This window comes from Dipodomys ordii, unplaced genomic scaffold, assembly GCF_000151885.1.
Source record: "Dipodomys ordii isolate 6190 unplaced genomic scaffold, Dord_2.0 Scaffold177, whole genome shotgun sequence".
Classification (NCBI taxonomy): domain Eukaryota; kingdom Metazoa; phylum Chordata; class Mammalia; order Rodentia; family Heteromyidae; genus Dipodomys; species Dipodomys ordii.
The window spans coordinates 639269-663135 of NW_012267393.1; the positions used below are offsets into that span (position 1 = coordinate 639269).

At 37.9% G+C, this 23867-nt stretch overlaps 1 protein-coding gene across 1 annotated transcript in view; it reads left to right on the forward strand.

Moving 5' to 3' along the window:
- The window catches only part of Meikin (meiotic kinetochore factor), a 39783-nt gene that overhangs the window by 12545 nt on the left and 3371 nt on the right, over nt 1-23867 (forward strand). Inside the window, 6 exon segments of the mRNA XM_013033781.1 lie at nt 1705-1845; nt 6923-7042; nt 8145-8184; nt 12355-12419; nt 14782-14852; nt 17930-18010. Of these exon segments, the coding sequence (XP_012889235.1) occupies nt 1705-1845; nt 6923-7042; nt 8145-8184; nt 12355-12419; nt 14782-14852; nt 17930-18010 (518 nt within the window).

Here is a 23867-nt window from a genome sequence, read left to right on the forward strand (position 1 = left end):
TGCAGTTACCTTTTTCTTACTAAATCTTTTGGTTTTCCTTAGCTGTTAGTACTATTTTTTTGAACTCCGGGCCTGGGTACTGTCTCTGAGCTTCTTCTTGCTCAAGGCTATTACTTTACCACCTGAGCCAAGCATCACTTCTGGCTTTTTCTGTGTATGTGGAAATCGAACCCAGGTCCTCATGCATGCTAGGCAAGCACTCTACCACTGAGCCACCTTCTCAGCCCCAGTACTATTTTTTATCCTCATTATGGATTAGAAAGTTCTGTCTAGATCTTAAATGAATTTTATATGTGTTGGCTTCATGGAGTCTATGTTCAAAAAGAGTTATTTCTGGGCTGTTTGTTCAGTTCTTTGGTTCTGTTTGTCAACATGTAGGCTCATTTTCTTTTTTTTCTTTTTCTTTTCTTTTTTTTTTTTTTGGTAGGTCATCGGGCTTGAACTCTGGGTCTGGGCACTGTCCCTCAACTCTTCAGCTCAAGACAAGTGCTCTACCACTTGAGCCACATGCACTTCTGGTTTTTTGGTGGTTGAACAGCTAGGATTACAGGCATGAGTCCACCGGTGCCTGGCTAGCTGATTGTTTTTTAGATAGCCATAATAATTAGACTTACCTTTTCTCTCATTTGCTAAAGAATTATGTTTAGAATATGTCTGTTTAGCCAGGTGCAGTGGCTCACACCTGTAATCTTACTCAGGAGGCTGAGATCTGAGGATCACAGTTCAAAGCCAGCCTAGGCAGGAAAGTCTGTGAGACTGTTATATCCAGTAATGCACTCGAAAACCAGAAGTGGTACAGTGAGTGACTCAAGTGGTAGAGTGCTAGCCTTGAGCTGAAGAGCTGAGGGGCAGTGTTAAGGCCCAGAGTTCAAGCCCCAGGACAGACAAAAAAAAAAGTCTATTTATTTATTTGTGTTGTCTTGGGGCTTGGACTTAGGGTCTAGGTACTGTCCTAAAACTTTACTACTCAAAGCTAGAGCTTTACCATTTGAACCTCAGTTTCACTTAAAGTTAATCTCTTGTTAATCAGAGATATGCATCTCATATACTTTCCTGTGTGGGCTGGCTTTGAACCACAATCTTCAAATCTCAGCCTACTGAGAGTTGCTAGGATTAAAGCCATGAGTCACTGGACTTGGCCTTTTATTTTTATTTACAATTTTTAAATATTTTAAATTTTTTTTAAATTTTAGTCATTTTATTTATTTTATTTTATTGTACTGTGGATTAAACTCAGAGCCTCATCCTTGTCAGGCAAGCACTCTACCACTTAAGCAATGTCTTTAAGCCCCTTTTGCTTTAGCTTAATTTTTCAGATATAATGTCTCTTTTTTGCCTGGCCTGGCTTCAGACTGTGATCCTTCTAATTATGCCTTCTTTATAGCTAAAATTACAGTCATGTAACCTTACACCTGGACTTTAGAACCTGAATTTTTGAGCCAAGAATCACAAGTGAGCCAAAGAAAGGAGTTAAGTTATGACACTAAAACTGAAAAACAATGGGAACATAATAGTGCATTTTTCAACATTTATGACAATTATTTTCTAAGATTCATATTAAAATGTTCTGTAATATACCTTTCTGTTGTATGTGGAATCAATTTTGCATGCAGAGCATCTGTATGAATATTCCTACAAATTTGAGGATTTCAATTTTGTCATCTATTCAAAGTTTATTATTTTGTTTGGATTTGTTTTCTATAGGACAAAGTTTGCTACATGATACTCCCAGTTCTGTCCTGAGCTCTTCAGTTACGGACTTTTATGCAGAATTCAGAAGCAATACTGAAGAGAGTATAAGTAGCTTCTCATCACCTGAGCAGTTTAGAAGGTCTGATTGTTTGGGTGAGAATATAATTTCATTCTTAATTTGCTCCACTGTAGAATTTTTCATTTGTCCACAAATTTTCCAATAAATAGATGCTTCTTTTGAGAAGAAATACTTTCATTCTTCACCAGCACCTCCCTCTCCTATTTTATTCCTTTGCTTAGTCACATAGTATTACAGAGATAAAGCCTTCAGGTCAGGAAGAATGAAAAAATGTCAAGCAGTACATCCAATCATATAATCACTGTATGTCTGTTCTCTGGTCTGATATGCTATCTATTTATTTTATACCGTTGCAGCACATAATACGTGTTCACTGTACCAAGGCCCTTCTTGAATTTTCTTTACTAATTAATAGTTACATTTATTTATGCTTACAAATAGAGCCTTTGGTTGGTGATGGCTAATGGAATGCATGCTTTCCTATATAGCTTTGCCATTGTACAAACTGTCCTTTAAAAAAACCCATAAGGACAAAGTGAATTGGAAAGAAGAATGCATAAAGTTTAAGAAGCTAGAAATCAGATGGTCTGACACAGTAGGCCTAAGGATACTTGAGTCCTAAATCAACAATGTGAACACTGAAATAAGTCAATTTATACAATATACCCTAAACTCTTTTACAGTTCTGCTGCACCAAATCTTTGTAAAAAGATGTCAGAAATATAGAGAATACCCATGTTTATTAAAGCATTGTTCACAATAGCCAAGAACTGGAATTGGCCTAAGTGCCTGTCAGAGTTGAATGGGTAAAGAAAATACGGGCATATATATTGAGTTCTGTTCATCTGTAAAAAAAAAAAAAATGAGGGGCTGGCTCAGCAGAAGGGCACCCGCCTGGCGAGCGCAAGGTCCTGGGTTCGGTCCTCAGTCCTGGAAAAAAAGAAGAAATAAAACAAAATTACATAATTTCCAGGAAATGGGTGAAACTTGAGGATATCATGTTAAGCAAAATAAGTCAGATGCAGAAAAACAAATGTTAAATATTTTCTCTTAATTTGTAGACACTGGAGGGAGAGAGAGGGCGGGGGAGGGGGAGGACTTGAAAGTAGATGAAGGACTATTAAGGAATGGGAAAGGAATTGAGGGGAGATGGGAGAAAGGAGCAAGAGAGGCATGTACTATAGTGTGTATAAAAAAGAAATTATAATGTTCATCCTAAATTGCAAGAACTGCTTATAGGGAGAATGAACATGATCAAAGCACAATATACACAAGCATGGAGCTGTCACAATGAAACCTATTGATGTATACAATTAGTAATGGCAAATATGATGATTAGTACTTTTCTACTTAAAAGAGCCTGAAGATTATTTATTTATTTTGAGGCAGAGTCTTGCTCTATAGACCAGGCTGGCCTGGAAGTTGCTATGTGTTTCATGCTATCCTTGAATCCATGGTAGTCCTGCTTCTACCTCCTGAGTGCTGGGATTGTCAGCCAAGTCCCTCTGATTCAAAACAGAGTTTTGAACATTCTGAACATAATAGTAGAGATAGAGTGATAGTTTGAAATGTTGGTCCCAATTACTCATTACTAAATTTTCCACTGTTTAACTTTGGGGCAGATTGTGTAGCTTGCTTTGGGTCATAGGCTATCTGTAAAAAAACAAAACAAAAAAAAAACTTAAGAATGTACCTAAAATATATATATATATATATATATATATATATATATCTTAGCTTCTACTAAGTGATTCTGGAATGGTAGGTACAAAGCAGATCAGCCCAAGGCAAGAAAACTGTACAGAGAACTGCTTTTGCTGATCTTAACACCTGTAATCTGAAGCAGAGACTCCTGATTAAACCAACAGATGTGGGAACAGTGCATAAATACTATTTGTGTTCTGTTACTTGGATTTGGGGGTTGTTCACTATAAAGCAGAAATTGACTACTTACATGTATTATACTAAATACAAAGGAGAAAAAAATTAAATGGAAGTATTCATCCTAAATTGTGAAATCAGTTCACCAAATCCCTGTTCCTGTCCCAACCCAACATTCCATTTCTCTGCTCAACTTTTGGAATATTGTTTCCCAAACATGAATCTTCTAGGCAGGAGAATTAAAAGTATTTTTTGTAATGCTGGAGAGTAAATGCAGGGTGTTATTCATACTAGGCAAGTGCTTTACCACTAAGCTACTGTGGAACCTGAACAAGCCAGAATAAAATATCTAAAGATACTGACCTTACGATTGCTACAGTGGAAAATTACCAGTCAGAACATACTGTAATGAAGCCAACTATGTGACAAGCACCAAATGGGCTATAAGGATTATTGCACTTAGCCTTTTAGGGTTCCCATTTTTTTTGCAGTCTTGGGGATGAAACCCAAGGTTTCTGCCATTGAGCTACATCTCTAGTACTGGGGCTCCTTTTTAAATATGAGTCAGGAACCACGGCTCATCCTTTAATGCCAGAAAAGCATCTAAAATTTAAAAATAGAGAACAAAATATATGAATTACATTAACAAGATATTAGGGGGGAAGCTCTTCATTCTTTTTTCTCCCCTCCTGTTTCTTTTCTTTTTTGTGGGTCATGGGGCTTGAACTCTGGGCTTGAGCGCTGTCCCTGTGTTCTTTAGCTCAAACCCCAGTACTACCAAAAGAATTCAGTAAGGAGGTATGTATTGAATAAAGAATAAGTGAACTCAAAGACATTTAAAATTATACAATCAGGGAAATAAATGAGAACAAAAAGAATGAAGAAAGCAAGTCTTGTGTGATACTGTGAAGTAGAACAATGAATGTATTTTAAGACATCTTAGGAATGAAGAAAAAGCTAGACAGTAAACTTAAGTAATGGCTAAAAATGTTCCCGATCTGGGAAATGAACATCCATATCTAAGAATCCCAGAAAAATCAAGAATGAATCAAGAAGTCAACACCAAGATACCCTATGATCACGTTGTCAAGAAGTAAAAAAAATTTGAAAGTAGCAAGAAAAAAGTGACTTGGAATATATGTATATTCAGAGCAGTGAAAGAAAAGTTATCACCGAAGAATATTATATCCAGCTAAACTTGTCTTTCAAATATGAAGGAAACAATTTTCCAAAATAAAAGCTAAGGGAGCTCAGCATCATAGATCTTCCTAGAAGAAATGCTAAAAGAAACACTTCAAGTTACAACCCAAAACTAAAACTGCAACATGAAAGCTTATTAAAGTACAAAACCACATGGAATTGAAGAAAAAAAGAAACAAAAAGGACTCCAGCAGAAATACTAGTATTACAAGAAGCAACATGAAAACAATAATTTTTAAGCCTCAGTGGAGATAAGAAAATACATATTACCTCTATTAAATATTATGCTATAAAAAGGGAAGATTCTGTTAAATGAGATAGAATAAGACATGGAAAACTGGGAAGACTGGAAAACAAAGTTGAGGCAAACTTCCCAAAAAGAATAAAAGCAAACCAGAAAGAAGAAAAAGGAAAATAGAGAAATTTTGAGAACAATATGTATTAAGACAACATTACAAAATAGATGTTCCAGATAAAGTTGAGAAAAAAACAGAGGGAATAAAAATACCAGGGAAAGAATCCAAGAACATTTGCTAAACAAGATACTGTATGAAAAGAAATGTACTCATGACCTGACTCATGTAATCCATCTGTATATCACCTTTATAATAACAATAAAGTCAACTAATTAAAAAAAAAACATTTTGTCAGGCACCAGTGGCTCATGCCTGTAAGCCTAGCTACTCAGGAGGCTGAGATCTGAGGATTACCAAAAGCCAGCCCAGGCAGGAAAGTCAGTGAGACAACTTATCTCCAATAAACCACTCAGAAAACCGGAAATGGCGCAGTGGCTCAAGTGGTAGAGAGCTAGCCCTGAGCTGAAGAGCTGAGGGATAGCATTCAGGCCCAGAGTTCAAGCCCCATCACCAACAACAAAAAACCAACTTTTTCTAGAACTAAAGGATATGAGTGTCCAGATTGAAAGAACAATGATAATGTGATATTCAGCACGGAAAATTTAGATCATAAGGGACCAAATTGAATGGGTTATATAACTTGGTAAAGTTTGAGATGAAATAGATGAAAAATAGAAAACTAAGCCATTGAAGCAGGGAGAGATTGACTTCAGGAAAAAAATACGATAATGGCATATCGTGAGAATATTATTTATCTAGCATTTTATCATAATGTCTATACTAAATGTGATATAAGAGTGTGAAGAAAGTAGAAACAGTGAGAAAGATGGGGACCAGGGATGAAAGAGGGAATAGCTCCATTCTTCCACAGTGTAAGTCAATAGAAAGCTTAAAATATATCAGGTAAAAGTAGTATAACTATGTACTTAGTAATATACTTAACAGGATATAGAGATATGGAATCTATAAAATGTAAGAGTCATTCAGTTATTTGTATGTTGTCTGTCCCTTAGGTTAAACTTTTTTTTGTTTGTCCTGGGGCTTGAACTCCAGGACTGGGTGCTATCCCTGAGCCTCTTTGTGCTTAAGGATAGCACTCTACCACTTGAGCCACAGTGCCACTTCTGCCTTTTTTGAGTGGTTTATTAGAGATAAAAGTCTCACAGGGACTTTTCTGCCCAGGCTGGCTTCAAATGGAGATTCTCAGATCTCAGCCTCCTGAGTAGCTAAGATTACAGGTGTTAACCACTGGTGCCTGGCCAGATCAGGTTTTTTTTCTATATGTATCAGTCCTGGGACTTGGACTCTGGGCCTGGGTGCTGTCCCTGAGCTTTTTTGCTCAAGACTAGTACCCTACTACTTGAGCCACAGCTCCACTTCTGGCTTTTTGGTGGTTAATTTGAATTAAGAGTCTCATGCACTTTCATTCCGAGGCTGGCTTTGAACCATAGTCCTCAGTTCTCAGATTACTGAGTAGCTAGGATTACAGGTATGAGCCACCAGCCCCTGGCTAGATCATTCCTAGGAAGGAAGAGAAGAACTGGAAATGGACATAGATTATTTCTTAACTTGATTCCTTCATGGCTTATTGTTTTGTTCTATATATCCCAAACCTTAACTATCATGATTTTAAATGGACTTGGGAGGGAAAAGGAAACCTGCCACTTGTAGGCTGTTCACAAATTTTGCCATTCTTTTATGCCTGCTTTTTTAGACTGGGAATGTCCCAACTCAAAAGAACATAGACAGTGCAAGAATTCCACTCTTTTGGATATCAGTAAAGCAGTAGCGATAGAGAATGTCACGCAGTTTTCAAACTTTTCTGCAATTGTGGGTGAGTTTTCATATATATTTTCCTTTTATTGCGGGACGAATTCTTTGTCTATTGGAAAATACTGTTAGAAAAAAAACAGTATTTTTTTTGTGTGTCCTGAATAATTCCTAAGCTAAGTGTATTAGTTGGCCATCATGTCAAGGCCTGTTGTAACTAAACCTGATCATGCAATCCATAAGGCTTTGGAACTGGTATTTGACAGGTGCTTAAAAGAGTTTGAAGAGTGGGCTAGAGAAAGCCAAGAAATTGTGAGCAGAAATGAATGAGTGATTCTAATGAGAGCTCAGAGACCAAAATGTTGATATTGAAGGCCAGCCTCATGAGGTTTCAGATGAGAACAAGACCCTTATTGGGAATTGGACTAGGGGAGTGCTATCAGCAAGAGCAGAGAATGAATGATGCTAGATGTTAACTGTTTGGAGCCCTATGTTTTGAGGACCTCCCTTCCCAAGAAAATGCTTGGAAGGTACAAATGTACCTTGCCTCTGATTAACTGTTATGATTTTAAAATCTTAATCTGACATAAGCAAGGTGCTCTGGTTGCTGAAGAATATTAACTTCCTCAGAAGAATACTTTCATGGTTCTTTATATTCCTAGTAATATCCTAGTGTGCTTAGACAGTATAGTGCTGAAAGAGAATGTCTCCTGACTAATCAACCAATGCATATCTAGATGTTTGTTCCTGGACTAAGTCAGTACCAGATGATCTAAGTTTAAGGTCCAGGTATCTAGGTTTAATTTCATAATTTGGTCAGTTATTATTTTCTCTTATGTAAAATGGAGATAATAGATTAGCATAGCTGACTGACAGGATTATTATAAGAACCATAAGACTCAGAATTTCAAGACTAATAGTTGTAAAGATTTCAAATTGTGAAGACTGTTCAGTGTCACATTACTGTAACTCTCAACAGTTTAAACACTTAGTTTTACTTTGGTATTTTGAAAATATTTTTAATTAAACTAGAAGACAAAAAATAACAAAACAATAAAAAACTGTACTGCTACTATATATGTTCTGGAAATACTTATTTTTACCTATAGTACTTTTAGCCTCTTTGAATTGTTTCTACTTCTAATAGATTTTTTTTCCTTTCCTAGGTACCTTTTTGGAAAACTCTCAGAAAGGCCATAGAAAAATGTAAGAGCTAAGAATTTCAAAGTAATTGTGCCTTTGAAAACTCTGTATTCAAAAATTTATATAGCAAGTAGGATTGTTCCTTCATTTGTTTAGGACTTAAAAAGTATGTGTAAGGGCTGTTCTAATCACTGCATATAAACAAAATTGATCATGGGTCTGGGAAGTTAGCTTGGTACATGTTGGCATGCCTAGCATGCCCGATGCCCTGGGTTTGATTCCCCAGTACCACATACACAGAAAAAGCCAAAAGTGACGCTGTGGCTCAAGTGGTAGAGTACTAGTCTTGAGCAAAAGAAGCTCAGGAATAGTACCCAGGCTCTGAGTTCAAGCCCCAGAACTGGCAAAAAAAAAAAATGATCACAAATTCTCCATCCTTTCTGAGACCACATTCTAGTTGGAATACATGAGTAGTAAACAAACAAGTAAATTTATACTGTATTATTTAGTCTTGAATGGTATAAATAAATAATAAAGCTTGAGGGACTGAAGGAGTATGGGAGTGGTAGTTTGCTATTTTAAGAAATCTGTTCAGGAAAATCTTCACTGAAAAAGCATTATTTGAACAGTTGTATAAAGATTGATTTAAGCTGGGCGCCCATGGCTCATGTCTGTAATCCTAGTTACTCAGGAGGCTGAGATCTGAGGATCGCAGTTCAAAGCCAGGGCAGGAAAGTCTGTCAGACTCTTAGCTCCAATTAAGCACCAGAAAACCAGAAGTGGCACTGTGGCTTACATGGTAGAGTGCTCGCCTTGAGCTGAAGAGGTGAGGGTCAACAGCCAGGACCAGAGATCAAGCCCCACGACTGACAAAAAAAAAAAAAAAAGATTCATAGAAACTAGTGAAAGATCATTCTAGGTAGAAAGAATAGACAAAGCCTTCCCCCCCCATTTAAGTTTTTACAAGGATCTATTTTAGTCTAACAGGATAAAGAAGAGATAAGTGGAATAGGGGTGAAATATTTTCTGCTCCCCATATAAGAAATGAGAGTAAAGATTCTAGGACTCAGCCAGGTGCCAGTGGCTCATGCCTATAATCCTAGCTACTCAGGAGGCTGAGATCTGAGGATCACTGTTCAAAGCCAGCCCAGGCAGGAAAGTCCATTAAACTCTTATCTCTCTTCTCATCTCTTATCTCTTATGTCTTCTCTCATATCTCTCTTATGTCACTTCCAGAAAACCGGAAGTGACACTGTAGCTCAGGTGGTAGAGTGCTAGCCTTGAGCTGAAGAGCTGAGGGACAGCACTCAGGCCCAGAGTTCAAGCCTCACAACCAACAAAAAAAAAAAAAAAAGGATTCTAGGACTCTTGAAGAGTGCAATGACTTGTGTTTTCAAGGAATCACCTTAACTACTGTGATGAGAACAAAATATAGGGAGGGAAGGAATTAGGAAGATGATAGCTAGGATACTATCTTACTAATCTAAATAAGAGATATTAGAGTATGGACCAAAGTGTTAACAGCAGATGTGGTAACAGCAGATATGGTAACACATGGTCAGATTTTGGATATATTTTGAAAGTAGCACTAGCACAATAGCTAGTATGTTCCCTCATTGCAGAGGGTGCATGTGCCTGGGTATTGTGGCCCCTTCTTAGATAGAGCATTGGCTTTGCAATGCCCTGATTCTCCACATCTATAATATTTCCTCTTTGGATTACTAGAACCAACCTACCATTTAGAATTTCCCTGGGTTATTCTTTGAGGAAAATTCTACCTACCATTTAGAATTTCTCTGGGTTATCCTTTAGAGGGAAATTCTATAATCATAGCCAGTACCTGGCCTTGCTATTTAGCAAATAATTGGGCCTGCTTCTCTGCATGTAGTTGACCTCCCTTAATCTTCCATTAAAACCTAGTTGTTGAAAATGTCAAAGGCCAGATTTACTAATAGGGACCTATTTTCTATTTCTGTAGCTTAAAGGGTATCTGGTATTGATTGCCTAATAAAAAAACATCCTCAGAGCATTTGTCCTGATGAATCTGGAATGATACTATATTTTCTGAAAGTTTCTGTTAACTGTCTGAGAAACAGTTCTTATCATAATTAACAGTTTTGTGCATTGATTGCTTTATTTCTTCAATTAAGCAACTAATTATGTAATTTCTTAATTCTACATTAGTGTTTCTGAGTTATCAGGGAAATAGGAACATTTCCCACTGATTTAGCATCCCTGACATAGATATCATTGGCATGAGCGTAAACTGTAGTCCAAATGCTATTTCTTTGTAGGAGTAAAATATACTAAAAATAAAGCATCTATATCTTTCTCCAGGTTATTTGAAAAGTAATAAAGCCAAGCAGAGTGGCTCAAACATACAATCCTAGTTATGTGGGAAGCAAAGGTTGGGGAGGGTGCTACCCCAGGCATAAAAGTTTGAGACTCGAAGAGCTGAGGGACAGCGCCCAGGCCCAGAGTTCAGGCCCCGTGATCGAACCCCCCCCCAAAAGAGTTTGAGACCCCATCTCAATTAATAGTTGGGCATACACAATGCCTGTGTGAAGTGGCTCTTGCCTATCTCCCCAGTGACTAGGGGAAGCACAAGGCTACCCAGGCACGAAGTGAGGCCCTACAGAAAATAACCAGCACAAAAAGGGACTGAAGGCATGGTTGGTATAAGTGCTTGTCTGGCCAAAGCAAGGCCCCAACTTCAATCCTCAGTTCTGTAAATAATAAGAAAAAAATGTCAGGTATTGGTGGCTCATACCTGTAATCCTCGCTTGCTACTCAGGAGGCTGAGACCTGAGGATGGAGGCTGAGACCTAAGGATTGCAGTTCAAAGCCAGCCTGGGCAGAAACAATTTGTGAGATTCTCATCTACAATAAATTACTCAGAAAAAGCTGGAAGTGGCACTGTAGCTCAAAGTGGTAGAGTACTAGCCTTGAGCACAAATGGACAGCACCGAGGGTTAAGTTCAAGCCCCAGGACAGGGATAAAAGGGACAGGGAAGTGGCATTGTGATTCAAGTGGTAGAGCACTAGCCTTGAGCTGAAAAGCTGAGGGACAGCGCCCAGGCCCAGAGTTCAACCCGGACAACCAACAACAACAAAAGCAAGAAAGTATTTGGACAGTATAAATTTAAAGTGAAATATGAAAGAGTAAAACTATTCTGTTTACTGAATAACTGAATTTAATCAGTCACTAATCTGGAAAATTCTCTTCTCACAGTTTGTTTTCAATTCATTGTCTTTCTCAGAAATTTGTTGTTTTGTTCAGATTTTTTTTTTTTCTGTCATGGGGCTTGAACTCTGAACTGTCACTGAGCTATTTTGCTCAAGGATAGCCTTCTGCACTTTGAGCCATAGTTCTACTTCTAGTTTTTCAGTGGCTAATTGAAGAAAAGCCTCACAGAACTTTTCTGCCTAGGCTGGCTTCAAACTGGGATCCTCAGATCTCAGCCTCTTGAGTAGCTACCACCATAAGCCACTGGCACCCAGCTCAGATCTTGTTTTGATTGACAAATACTAATTCTCTCTTTAATCCTCTCATGCACACTTAGATAAAATCCAGGGCAATTGAGAGAGAATAAAATACTCATTTCAAAAATTGTTTCTTATATATGAAATCCTTACAATAATCCTAGAAACAGGATTGAGAGGGTTTTTTTTGCTACTCTTGGGGCTTGAATTTAGGGTCTGAGCACTGCCTCTGACCTTCTTTTGCTCAAGACTAGCACTGTACCACTTGAACCACAGCGCCACTTCAAGCTTTTACTGTTTATGTAGTACTGAGGAGTTGAACCCAAGGCTTCATGCATGCTAGGAAAGCACTCTACCACTAAGCCACATTCTCAGATATTTTTTGTATTAATGAGATAAACAAGACCCAAGATAAGTTAAGTAGCTTTCTCAAGGACCTTCAAGTGTGAGTAGCAAAGGTAGGGTTTATACTGAAGTTTGTATGATTCTAAATACTATGCCTTGTCTTCTATACATGTTGTCTCACATTGATAAATTATGAATATACTGTCCTTTATTAAACTATTTGTCCCTAAAGATTAAAGATTATTTATATGTTTACATGTTTCAGATAATTTCTCTAACTCACTATATTCCATATCAATTCCATATAAATATCATTTTTATGAATTTATTTTTAAAAATATGACCTAAGGATTCTGAAAAGTGATTGAGAGTTAAGTAAATACCACTAATTTGTTTTGATTATAGATTGATGACATTAGCAGACCAAGATATTTCTCCAAATTCAAAGTGTACTTCAAAGCCAGCATCAGGTAATAGATAATAACACTATTATTTTCATGATTATGTATTTATTTCTACTACAGTATAGCATGTATTAATAAACTAGGTACTCCAGGAAACTGACTTTTTAACCTTGGTTGTATTTGAGAAATAAAGCTGTATGTGTTACCCGGCTGCCAGTGGCTTACACCTGTAATCCTAACTACTCAGGAGGCTGAGATCTGAAGATCACGGTTCAAAGCCAGCCTGGGCAGGAAAGTCCATGAAACTCTTATCTCCAATAAACCACCAGAAAACCGGAAGTGGTGCTGTGGCTTAAGCTGAAGAGATAAGGGACAGCATCCAGGCCAAGTTCAAGCCCCACGACCAACAAAAAAAAAAGATGTATGGGTTAGAAAGTGGGTCTTAATTATTCCTATAACATGCCTCATTTATTTATTTGTTGAATATTTACTGAATATCTACACTAGGTATTGTTATATATACTAGGAAATGAAACCCTTTTCTTCCCTTGTAGATTTCAGTAGTAGGAGAGGATAATATGCGAATAGATATATTATGGTCATATGTGATGATTGAAAACTAATAGGATCAATGAAGTATCTTGCATTATTATCATTCTTTCATTTGTTTTATTATTTGAATAAATTTAATAAGGTATTTATATCCTTTTTAACTTCTGCTACATCTCACATTTCTTTTTTTTTAATTTCCTCCAAGTTTTGTGCTATTTGAGAATAATAAATTGCTATTTCAAGGGACATTAAATGGTTTAAAATGTTTGCATGAACTAGTATATAAATGTACACATATACAATCTTTAAGAAAGAGTTCCATTAAACATTTACTAAATGCCAGGCATTAGGAGCTGAGTATAGAAATGATGAAGGTCATATTCAGTGCTGATGGCTCACATCTATAATCCTAGTGACTGAGGCTGAATTTAAAGCCAGCCTGAGCAGACAAATATGAGACTCTTATCTCCAATTAACCTGCCAAAAGCTGGAAGTGGGAGTGTTGTTCAAGCAGTAGAGCTTCAGCCTTAAACAAAGCAAGAGGCCCCAAGTTCAAGCCTCAGGACCAAAATTGAACTTGCAAAATCACTAGTCCTTGGAGGGACTAAAGTACCTTCAACTTTAGAGGATAAACATTAGGAGGCTTTGTTTTATAGATCAACTAATAAAGGGACTGCAAGAAAAGATGAGAAATGAAAGGAAACATGGTAAAGGTGTATAAAAGCCATGATCTTTTCACTTAAGACTTGCCAAATTGAAAGTTTTGCTTCTGGTGGAAGTGCTATTTATAAAGCATCTTGGATCATCTAGAATTATGAATGCTTTTGTTTTCTATTGATTTTCTTGAAATTTAAAATTAAATCATGTTTTACTCCAAGGTTTTTGTTTTATTTTTGTCAGTCATAGGTCTTGAACTCTGGGCCTGGGCACTGTCCATGAGCTCTTCAACTCAAGGCTAGCACTCTACCATTTGAGCCACAGCACCACTTTTGGTTTCCTGGTAGTTTATTGGAGATACGAGTCTCAGGGACATTCCTGCGCTTTGAACCGTGATGCTCAGATCTCAGTCTCCTGAGTAGCTAGGATTACAGGCATGACCCACCAGAGCCTGACTTCCTAGGTATTTTTTTTGGGGGGGGGTCCGGTCATGGGGCCTGAACTCCTGGGAGCTCTTCAGCTCAAGGCTAGCGCTCTACCACTTGAGCCACAGCGCCACTTCCAGCTTTTTTCTTTTTGCTTATGTGGTGCTGAGGAATCGAACCCAGGGCCTAAGGCATGCAAGGAAAGCGCTCTACCACTGAGCCACCTTCCCAGCCCAGACAGACGGTTTTTTGACTATTGACAAAAGAAGGGCTATAGCAGGATAGGAGATAAAAGGTTTGGATAAGATAAGCAAGGCCTGAGTATGCATTAAATGAGTATAGAACCAGGTATAGTGGAAAATATCAATAGTCGCTGCTACTCAAGGAGGTGTGAGCCAAGATGATGACTTGAGCCCAGCCTGGGCAGTAGAACAAGACCCTGTCTCAAATATTAAAAAAACAAACACTGACAGAAAAGTTGCAGCAGAAGGGAAAGCCTGAAACACAGGAAAGAGGAAATGATAGAATAATGAACAAAGAATTTTAATTATACATTTCTACTAAATGAGAGGAAAAAAGAACTTCACCTATTGCTTCTCTGAAACCTGAAGCTCTGGAGATAAAAGTATTTTAAGGATATTTTTTCCTATCTGAGGCAAGTGAGTTTATCTAACACATGTTGTTATTTTTTCCTAAACAATTACAAAAGTACAGTTATTAAAATAATGGTTTTTATTTTGCTTTGTCTTTATAGGGACATGTTAATAATTAAAGTATTAAACTATTATTTATAGATAATGCAGCTTGTGAGGCTTTACTTGCTGAGAAAACTTGCCTTCCAGCCCTTGAAAATACAAAGCAAAAAGCAAGTATTGAAGTAGAATAACCATATAAATCATAATTACATTAATAAAGTATATACATTTAAGTAATGCTCTATAGGAACTCTAAATATGTAAGACAATAATTAAAAGCATTTTAGAATTTAGCAATTAGATTATTCTATTTTATGAAAAACTGCAGTATACACATGCATATGTACTGCTTGTAAAATTAATGAAAGAAATAGCATGTATTTTACATTTTTCAACTCTTCTTTGAATGATTGGATTCCATTAATCATTAATTTAAGTTGTAAATGAGAAATTTAGTATGTATCCAGAGCATCATTTTATGCTGAAGATTACTTGTGAGTCAATGTTAGGCAATATGTTAGAATCTGAAGATCTCTGAACTTTGAATGGCTTTTCATTAATTCTGTCTTTTCTTTGTACCATTTCAGTGAGATAAATAGTAACTTATTTAACTGATTGATAGCCAAGAAAACTGAAGCTTAGATTCTCATCATGTATTTAGGAGCTTGTGGCAAGACTTTCTTGATCTAAAACCATACTTTTCCCATTTCAACATACATTGTATAGATTAGGGAACAGAAAGAGCAAAAATGTTAGCAAGGAGACCCGTTAGTAAGAAGTTACAAGGATTTTCTGGTGAGTGTTTGTATTGGCTTTGATCAGGACATTTTATAGGAGAGCTAGGAAGACATACATGGATTGTAGATAGATATGCCTGCAGAGTCCATAGATTGAGAGGAAAAGGAGTAAGAAGTGCTAAGAAAAGCTTCCAAGTTTCACAATCAACAAAGTGAATATACTATCCGCAGAACAGGAGAGAGTCTTTGTGAAATAGTCACCTGACAAGAATATTATCCAGATGGGAGGGAGGGGGAGGCTGGGAAGGGATGTGAAGGGTAAACCAAAGGAGGAGGCTGCAATGCTTGGTAAGAAATGTACGCATTATCCTGCCCATGTAATTGTAACCCCTCTGTACAGTATGTTCACAAATAAAACAGAATTAAATTTAAAAAAAAAGAATTATTATCCAGAATATATAAAGAACTCAAATATCTAAAGAAATAAAAAGATTAAACACCAAAAAATAGGTAACTCATCATTAAGTGGACAAATGAACTCACCAGACACTTTTCAAAAGAAGTACAAATAACCAATAAAAATGTTCAACATTTTTAGCCATCTGGGAAATATAAATCAAACTATACTGAGATTTCATCTCATCCCAGTCGAGTGGCTAACATCAAGAAAGCAAACAAAGCCAACTGCTAGTGTTTTATGCCTATAATCCTAATTACTTGAGAGATGGAGCTCAGGAGTCTTGTGGTTCAAGGCCAGCCTAGGCAAACATTTCTTTTTTTTTAATTTTAATTTTTTATTGTAAAGATACTATACAGAGGGTTACAGTTACATGAGCAAGGTAATGAGTACACTTCCTATTGAGCATTGTTACCCCCTCCATTGTTTTTCCCCTACCACCCTTACCCTCCCTACCTTCCCCGAGGTTCTTTTCTTTTTTATAATTGTGATTAAGTGTTTACATAATTTCCCAAATTTCATAGTATTGTGGAATAATGATGCTCATTTAAAGTCACAAGTTCATTCTAACTTTCCTGGAGCAAATTGTCTATCACAGTCTATAACATATAACGGTGTACACATGTTATACACCATACATGTGATCAGCAGCATGGGGATATTTAGTAGTGGTTCGACCAGATGAGTGGGAGTTCTTTGTTCCTTAAGTCCTGTTAATTTCGTCGTATCACCTAGCATTTTGGATTTAGCATCCACTTATCAGGGAGACAATGTACCGTTTGTCTCTTTGCTCTTGGCTTACCTCGCTCAACATGATTCCTTCTAGCTCCATCCATTTCCCTACAAATGCCAGGCAAACATTTCTAAGACATACCTCCAACCAATAGCTAGGTCTAATGGTAAACACCTGTCATCCCAGCTTCATGGGAGGCTGATAGTTTTATGGTCCCGGCCACTTGGGTAAAAAGTTCATAAGACACCATCTCAAAAGAAAAAGGTGAGTATAATAGCATTAACCTGTCATCTCAGGTATAGAGACAGGCATCAGGAGAATTGTGGTCAAACATGGAGACTGAACAGTAACAGTACATTACTTCAATGACCAGTGAGTCATTCAAGGAGGAAATCCAAAGTCCCTAGAATCTAATGAAAGTGAAAACACAACATGCTGAAATCACAAGGATACTACTGCAAAGGCAATGCCAAGAGAAACATTTATCGCTATGAGCACTTAGATCAAAATAACAGAGCAATCTCAAATAACCTAATGATGTACCTTAAGCTCTTAGAAAAACACGAACAGTGTTGATGATGAGGGTACCATCAGGAGGGGGAAAGGCTAACAGGGTGAATGAGGATGACTAGTGTCTAAGTAGTTTATTTACTTTTATGAAAATAGGATAATAAAACCTATTTAAATTGTTTTAAGAAGAGACAAGGTGTATTTGAGGGCGTGTTGGAGGGGATGAATTTGACCAAGATGCCTTATATGAGTATATGCCAATGTCACAATGAAACACTCTTGTATGGTAATAAGAAAATGCCAAAAAGAGAGAAAAAAAGCCAAGAACAAGCCAATTCCAAAACAAGCAGGCAGAAAGAAATAATAAAGATTTAGGCATTGGGGCTGGGAAGGTGGCTCAGTGGTAGAGTGCTTGCCTTGCATGCATGAGGCCCTGCCTTGGATTCCTCAGTACCACATAAGCACAAAATGCCAGAAGTGGTGCTGTGCTCAAGTGGTAGAGCACTAGCCTTGAGCAAAAGCAGCTCAGGGACAGTGCTCAGGCCCAGAGTTCAAGCCCCACAACTGGCAAAAAAAAAAAAAATAGTAATTTCAACCAGAATATTTTCATATAGTTGTTAGGCCCCTTACAGTTTTCTTGGGAGCTGTTTCACCTAGCTCATACCAGAAAATTCTTTAGTTTCCTGTCCAGTGGCTTAAAAGTAACAGATTGAAGATTTTATTGGTTTATTATGATCTAGTCAACTAACTTTAACTTGTAGTTTAAAGTATTTTTCTGCCACCCAACCCCTATTTTATAAACATTTATAGAAAACAAATGCTGTTATTCTTGATGAGAAGAACAGATGCCTGTTAACAAGTACTCCATCTTCAAAGAAAGTCAATTTTGTGGTGAGTGTTAGCCTTTGGCATTTATGGTATCTGTTTTCTAACTCCTCTCCCCATTCTTCTGTTTATGTCATACCAAGGACATATTGCTTAAAGATAAAAACATCTGTATGTTCATTGGGCATAAACATACTTTCATTAAAAGTACTTTATATGCTTTACATATGTGAAGAAATTAGTACATTGTATCACCAACCACTGTTCTTTTTATCCCAAAATATATGTAATATAAAATTTAAAATCCTAGCTGTTGAAGAGCATAGTTCAAGTATATTCACATGGTCATTCAGCCATCACCACAATCCAATTCTAGAACATTTTCTATCTTGTAAAACTGAAACTCCTATTAAATGGTAACCTATTAAGTGGTAACTCCCTATTCTTTTCTTCCCCAGCCTCTTCCCTCATTCAGCCTCTTGTAACTACCATTCTTTTTTTTTTTTTTGCCAGCCGTGGGGCTTGAACTCAGGGCCTGGGCACTGTCCCTATTCCTGAGCTGCTTTTGCTCAGGAAGCTGTATTATTTGTCCTTTGATTTGTTAATTTGTTTGTTTTCTTTGTTTGTTGGCAGTCCTGGAGGGTTGAACTCAGGGCTTTATGCTTGCCAAGGCAGTTGCTTTAGCCCTTTTTATTGTAGCTATTTTTGAGATTTTGCCCAGGCCAGCCTAGACTGTCATCTTTTTATTTATATTTCCCACAGTAGCAGGGATGATAGATGCATGCTAGCTTTTTCTGCTGTTTTGGGGTTTCTTAGACATTCTTGCCTTGACATGGAACTGCAATCCTTCTAATTTCAGCTTCCCACATATCTGAGATGACAGGCCCATACCATCAAACCCAGAAATTGGTTGACCTAGGGAGTCTCATTAACTGTTTGCTACAACTAGTTGTTTTTTGTTTTTTGCTAGTCATGGGGCCTGATCCCTAGGCCTGGGCGCTACCCTGAGCTCTTCAGGTCAAGGCTAGCACTCTACCACTTGAGCCACAGCACCACTTCCAGCTTTTTCTGCTTACATGGTACTGAGGAATCAAACCCAGGGCCTCCTGCATGCAAAGCAAGCACTCTACCACTGAGCCACCTTCCTAGCCCTACAACTAGTCTTGAGCCTCTATCCTCCTGATCTCAGCTTCCAGCATAGCTGGGATTACAGGCTATCATTTTCTAACTTGAACTCTAATTCACATTTTGTATAATGTACAATGCGACACAAGATTGTGTAACCATCGCCATAATCGAATTCAAGAACACTTTATCATCTCATTAACAGTCACTCCTTATTCCCTATCCCACCCTCCAGCCTCTAAAGCTAATAGCTTAGTTTATCCTTAGGTTTGCTCTTCCTAGATATTTTATGTAAGTAACTTGTGGCTTACTGTGCCTGGCTTCTTTCACTTGACATAATATTTTTAAAATTCATGTTGTGTAGCATCACCAGGACTTCATTACTTTTCCTTGATTAAATAATATTCTACTATATGGATCTACCACATTTTTTTACCAACTCAGTTTATGGTGTTTGTTTCTTCTTGTTATCTATTTTGATTGCTATAAAAGTTTGTGTGTAAGTTTTTGTGTGAAAACATGTTGGTTTCTTTAGTATATACCTAGGAGTAGTAGTTGAATTGCTGGTTCATATAACTAACTATATAGGTTTAATAACTTTTTGAAGTGGACTTTTAAAAATTTTGTTTATTCTTTTCTTTTTGGTGCCTGCCCTAGGTACTATCCCTGAGCTTTTTTTACTCAAGGTGAGCACTTTACCACTTCAGCCACAGCTCCACTTCCAGCTTTTTGATAGTGAATTGAAAATCAGAATCTCACGATCTTTCCTGAACCTCTATCCTCAGATCTTAGTCTCCTGAGTAGCTAGGATTACAGTCATGAGCCACTGGTGCCCAGTAAAGTTTTACTTTTTATTTTTTTTGGGGGGGTCCAGTTGTGGGGCCTGAACTCTGGGCCTGGGCGCTGACCCTCAGCTCTTCAGCTCAAGGCTAGCACTCTACCACTTGGGCCACAGCACCACTTCCGGCTTTATTCTTATGTGGTGCTGAGGAATCAAACCCAGGGCCTCAGGCATGCAAGGCAAGTGCAAGCCACCTTCCCAGCCCAAGTTTTACTTTTTTAAGTGATATAATGCACATTCAACTTAAAGTGTACTATTCCATGTTTTGTAGCTTAGTCTTGCATATGTGCTGTCATCATATTTAATTTTAGAATATTTTTAATTACCACTGAAAAAAATCTCCACATCCTTAACATCTTATACCCCTTGCTTCTTCACCCTGCTCTTCAGTTCTGTTCTGGACATTTCACACAAATGGAATAAAATATTATAGTCTTTTTTATGACTAACTTCTCTCACTTCACATAATGTTTTTATGGTCCTGGTAATTAAACTCAGGGATTTATGTGAGCCAGGTAAGCTGTGTACCACTAAGCTACCCAAGCCCTAGTACAATGTTGCTAAGATTTACCTATAGCTCAAGCAGAAAAGGTCAGATAAGTTGATGTTAGGGAAATGAACCCTAAGGTATGTATTCAAATGTTTTTTTTCTTTCAGGCGATTGTTTCTAACACATTTATAAGATTATTTCTTTGTTGCTTTGTATGTCCCTCCCCCACAGTATAACCCCTGCTTTCACTGTATTTGATGTTGGTATAATTTGTGGAGGGGAAGGGAAAAAACAAATTGTTTAAATAGGGATACAGGTGGACCCATTGCAACAATGAGATGTACAAGTCATTATGTCAAAAACGAACTTTACAACTTTGGTGGGGGGGGTATGGGAAGGGATGGGAAGGGGAAACAAAGGAGGAGGCTACAATGCTTGATAAGAAATGTACTCATTATCTTGCCCATGTAATTGTAACAGTATTTTCACAATAAAAAAAAAAGATTTACCTATAGCATCATGCTTCAATACATCATTCCTTCTTAAGACTGCGTAATATGTTGATGGAAATTTCAGTTATTTCCATTTATAATTATTATAACATTGCTATAAACATCTCATTTGTTTACCAACTTTATGTGGATGGATGTTTTTGTTTGTCTTTGATATTTACCTAAAAATGGAACTTCTATATTATATGAAAACTGATTTCAGTAACTTCCAGACTTTCTCCAAAATGTGTCTGAACAAGTTTGCATTTGAGGCTAGCCTGGGCTATATACAGATAATCCTTATTTTGAAACAAAAACATTCAAGGCCTATAACAAAACAAAAGCATTCCCAACAACAGCATATGAGTGTTCTGATTTCTCCTATCATCATCCATTCTTTGGGGTGTGAAATGATAGCTCTTGTGATTGTGATCTTGCATATCTTACTTAATTGGAGATAGTCTTACAAACTTTCCTGCCCTAGCTGGCTTTGATGTGATCCTTAGACTTCAGCCTCCTGAGTAGCTATAATTATAGGCCTGAACCACCAGCATATTTATGTATTCTGGATACTAGATCCTTATTTATCTGCAAATCTTTTCTCCCATTCTTTTTTTTTTTAATCTACTTTCTAAGTCCTACCCACTGCCCAGAAAGCCTGGGGCTCCTGGTGCTGCAGCCAGGTCTCGGCTCCCCGCCCCTCCCCGCTCCCCCCTTCCCCTCCTTCCCCCCCCCACCCCATCTCCACATTCTTCCCTGGTTCTTCTCTCCTGGCCTTCCACTCCCTTTCTCCCCAATGCCTCCTTCCCACCTGCTTTCCCTCCAGTCTCTCCCTCCTATTTGTGCCTTGGCAGCTGCTTCCAATGCAGCAAGATGCACCTCTTTTCTCCCATTCTGTGGGCACATACTAGGAAAGTATTTAAAAATACTTTGAAAAGGGCTAGGAAGGTGGCTCAGTGGTAGAGTGCTTGCCTTGCATGCATGAGGTCCTGGGTTTGATTCCTCAGCATCATATTAGCAGAAAAAGCTGGAAGTGGTGCTGTGGCTCAAGTGGTAGAGTGCTAGCCTTGAGCTGAAGAGCTGATGGACAGCACCCAGGCCCAGAAAATTCCTTGAGAATATTCAATGACTTGGCATTTTTAGGCTCGATTTTTTTTTTTTTTGTCAGTCATGAGGCTTGAACTCTGGGCTTGGGCACTGTCCCTGCACTCTTCAGCTCAAGGCAAATGCTCTACCACTTGAGCCACATTGCCCCTTCTGGTCTTCTAGTGGTTTATCGGAGATAAGAGTCTCACGGACTTTCCTGCCTGGGCTGGCTTTGAACCTGATCCTCAGATCTCAGCCTCCTGAGTAGCTAAGATTACAGGCCTGAACCACTGGCACCCCACTTTGGCCCAAATATTATTACCAACTTAATCTACTAATAATTGCTTTTGGCTTGAACCACAGATTGCAGTAAAACACACACACACACACACACACACACATAAATACCCTTCATATATAAGCTCTCAGCCTTAGGTAGCCACTCTAAAGATGGCTAGTTGTTAAGGACCTATGGACAACTTAATTCTCTAGGATATCATTTTAGTATGACAGTGGTAAGAGTATCTAAGGCACACATGGAGAAGCATGAAAATTTTCTGTTCTCCTAAGAGCAAGAGAATGTAAGTAAGAGTAGCTATCTCTTAGCTTCCACCCAGTGCGTCTGATAATCTATTCTAGGCATCCATGAAAGTGGTGTAGCCTAGGTTGAGACCAGATTACCCTAGTCAGATCTAGCTTGTCAACATGCTTAATCCTCTTAAAGCTAAAGTTTATAGATCCTGAACATACTTTTAGGTATTTTTAACTTTGATTCATAAATACATGGTGATTTCAGTAATATAATAGATGGATGGATGGATAGATAGATAGATAGATAGATAGACGAATATAGCACTCAGAAGACAGTTCTATTTCTGGAGATAGACATTTAAAAAAACTCACCTTGGGAAGTGGTGCTGTGGCTCAAGTGGTAGAGCTCTAGCCTTGAGCTAAAGAGCTGAGGGTGGTGCCCAGAGTTCAAGCTCCATGACTGATCAAAAAAAAAAAAAAAGAGAGAGAAATACTATTTAAGAGCAGAGAGACAAGTGGCACATGGTCTCCCCAAAATGCAAGGAGATATGACAAAGTAAAGAGTACTCAAGAAACAAAGGACTTACACTCAATTTGTCATATCATTTCTAAGTGACTCCATGTTTTTGACCACATATATGGTATAGATATGAGCACATCTGCGGGGAGCTAGGAGGAGGGCACAGAATCAGAGGGAAATGGGAAAATATACAACAGAGGGGCGCATCAACTGCACTAGACATTGATGAAAACGAATTAAACAACTCAAGGGCAGTGATGGGAAGGAGGGAAGGAGAAGGAAAGAGGGAATAGCTTATACTAAGCAAAAGGAAAGAAATGTACATACCACCCAATATGGAAGAAATAGTTGTATTATTAAATCTCATAGAATTCACACACATCAGAGACCATGATAATGACAATTTTCCTTATGAAGTTAAAATGTGTTTGTGATTTTAAGTATCACTATCTCATAATACTGTGAAATTTATGTAATCACTTAATCTCAATAAAAATATTTTTTAAAAATTCACCTAGGTAGATAAGAAGAGGAAAGAACAAAACACTGGAGTATGTTTATACTTAAACACAAGGAAGCCAGGTACAGGGTGGCTCATACGTGTGTAATCCTAGCTACTCAGAAGGCTGCAGTCTGAGAATTGAGGTTCAAGGTTCAAAGCTACACTGGCAAAGAAAAGTCCATGAGATTCCTATCTCCAGTCAATCACACATATACACACAGAAAAGCTGGAAATGGAACTGTGGTTCAAGTTGCAGAGCTCCAGCATTAAGGGAAAAAAGCTAAGGGACAGCACTCAGGTCCTGAGGTCAAGACACACACACACATACACATACACA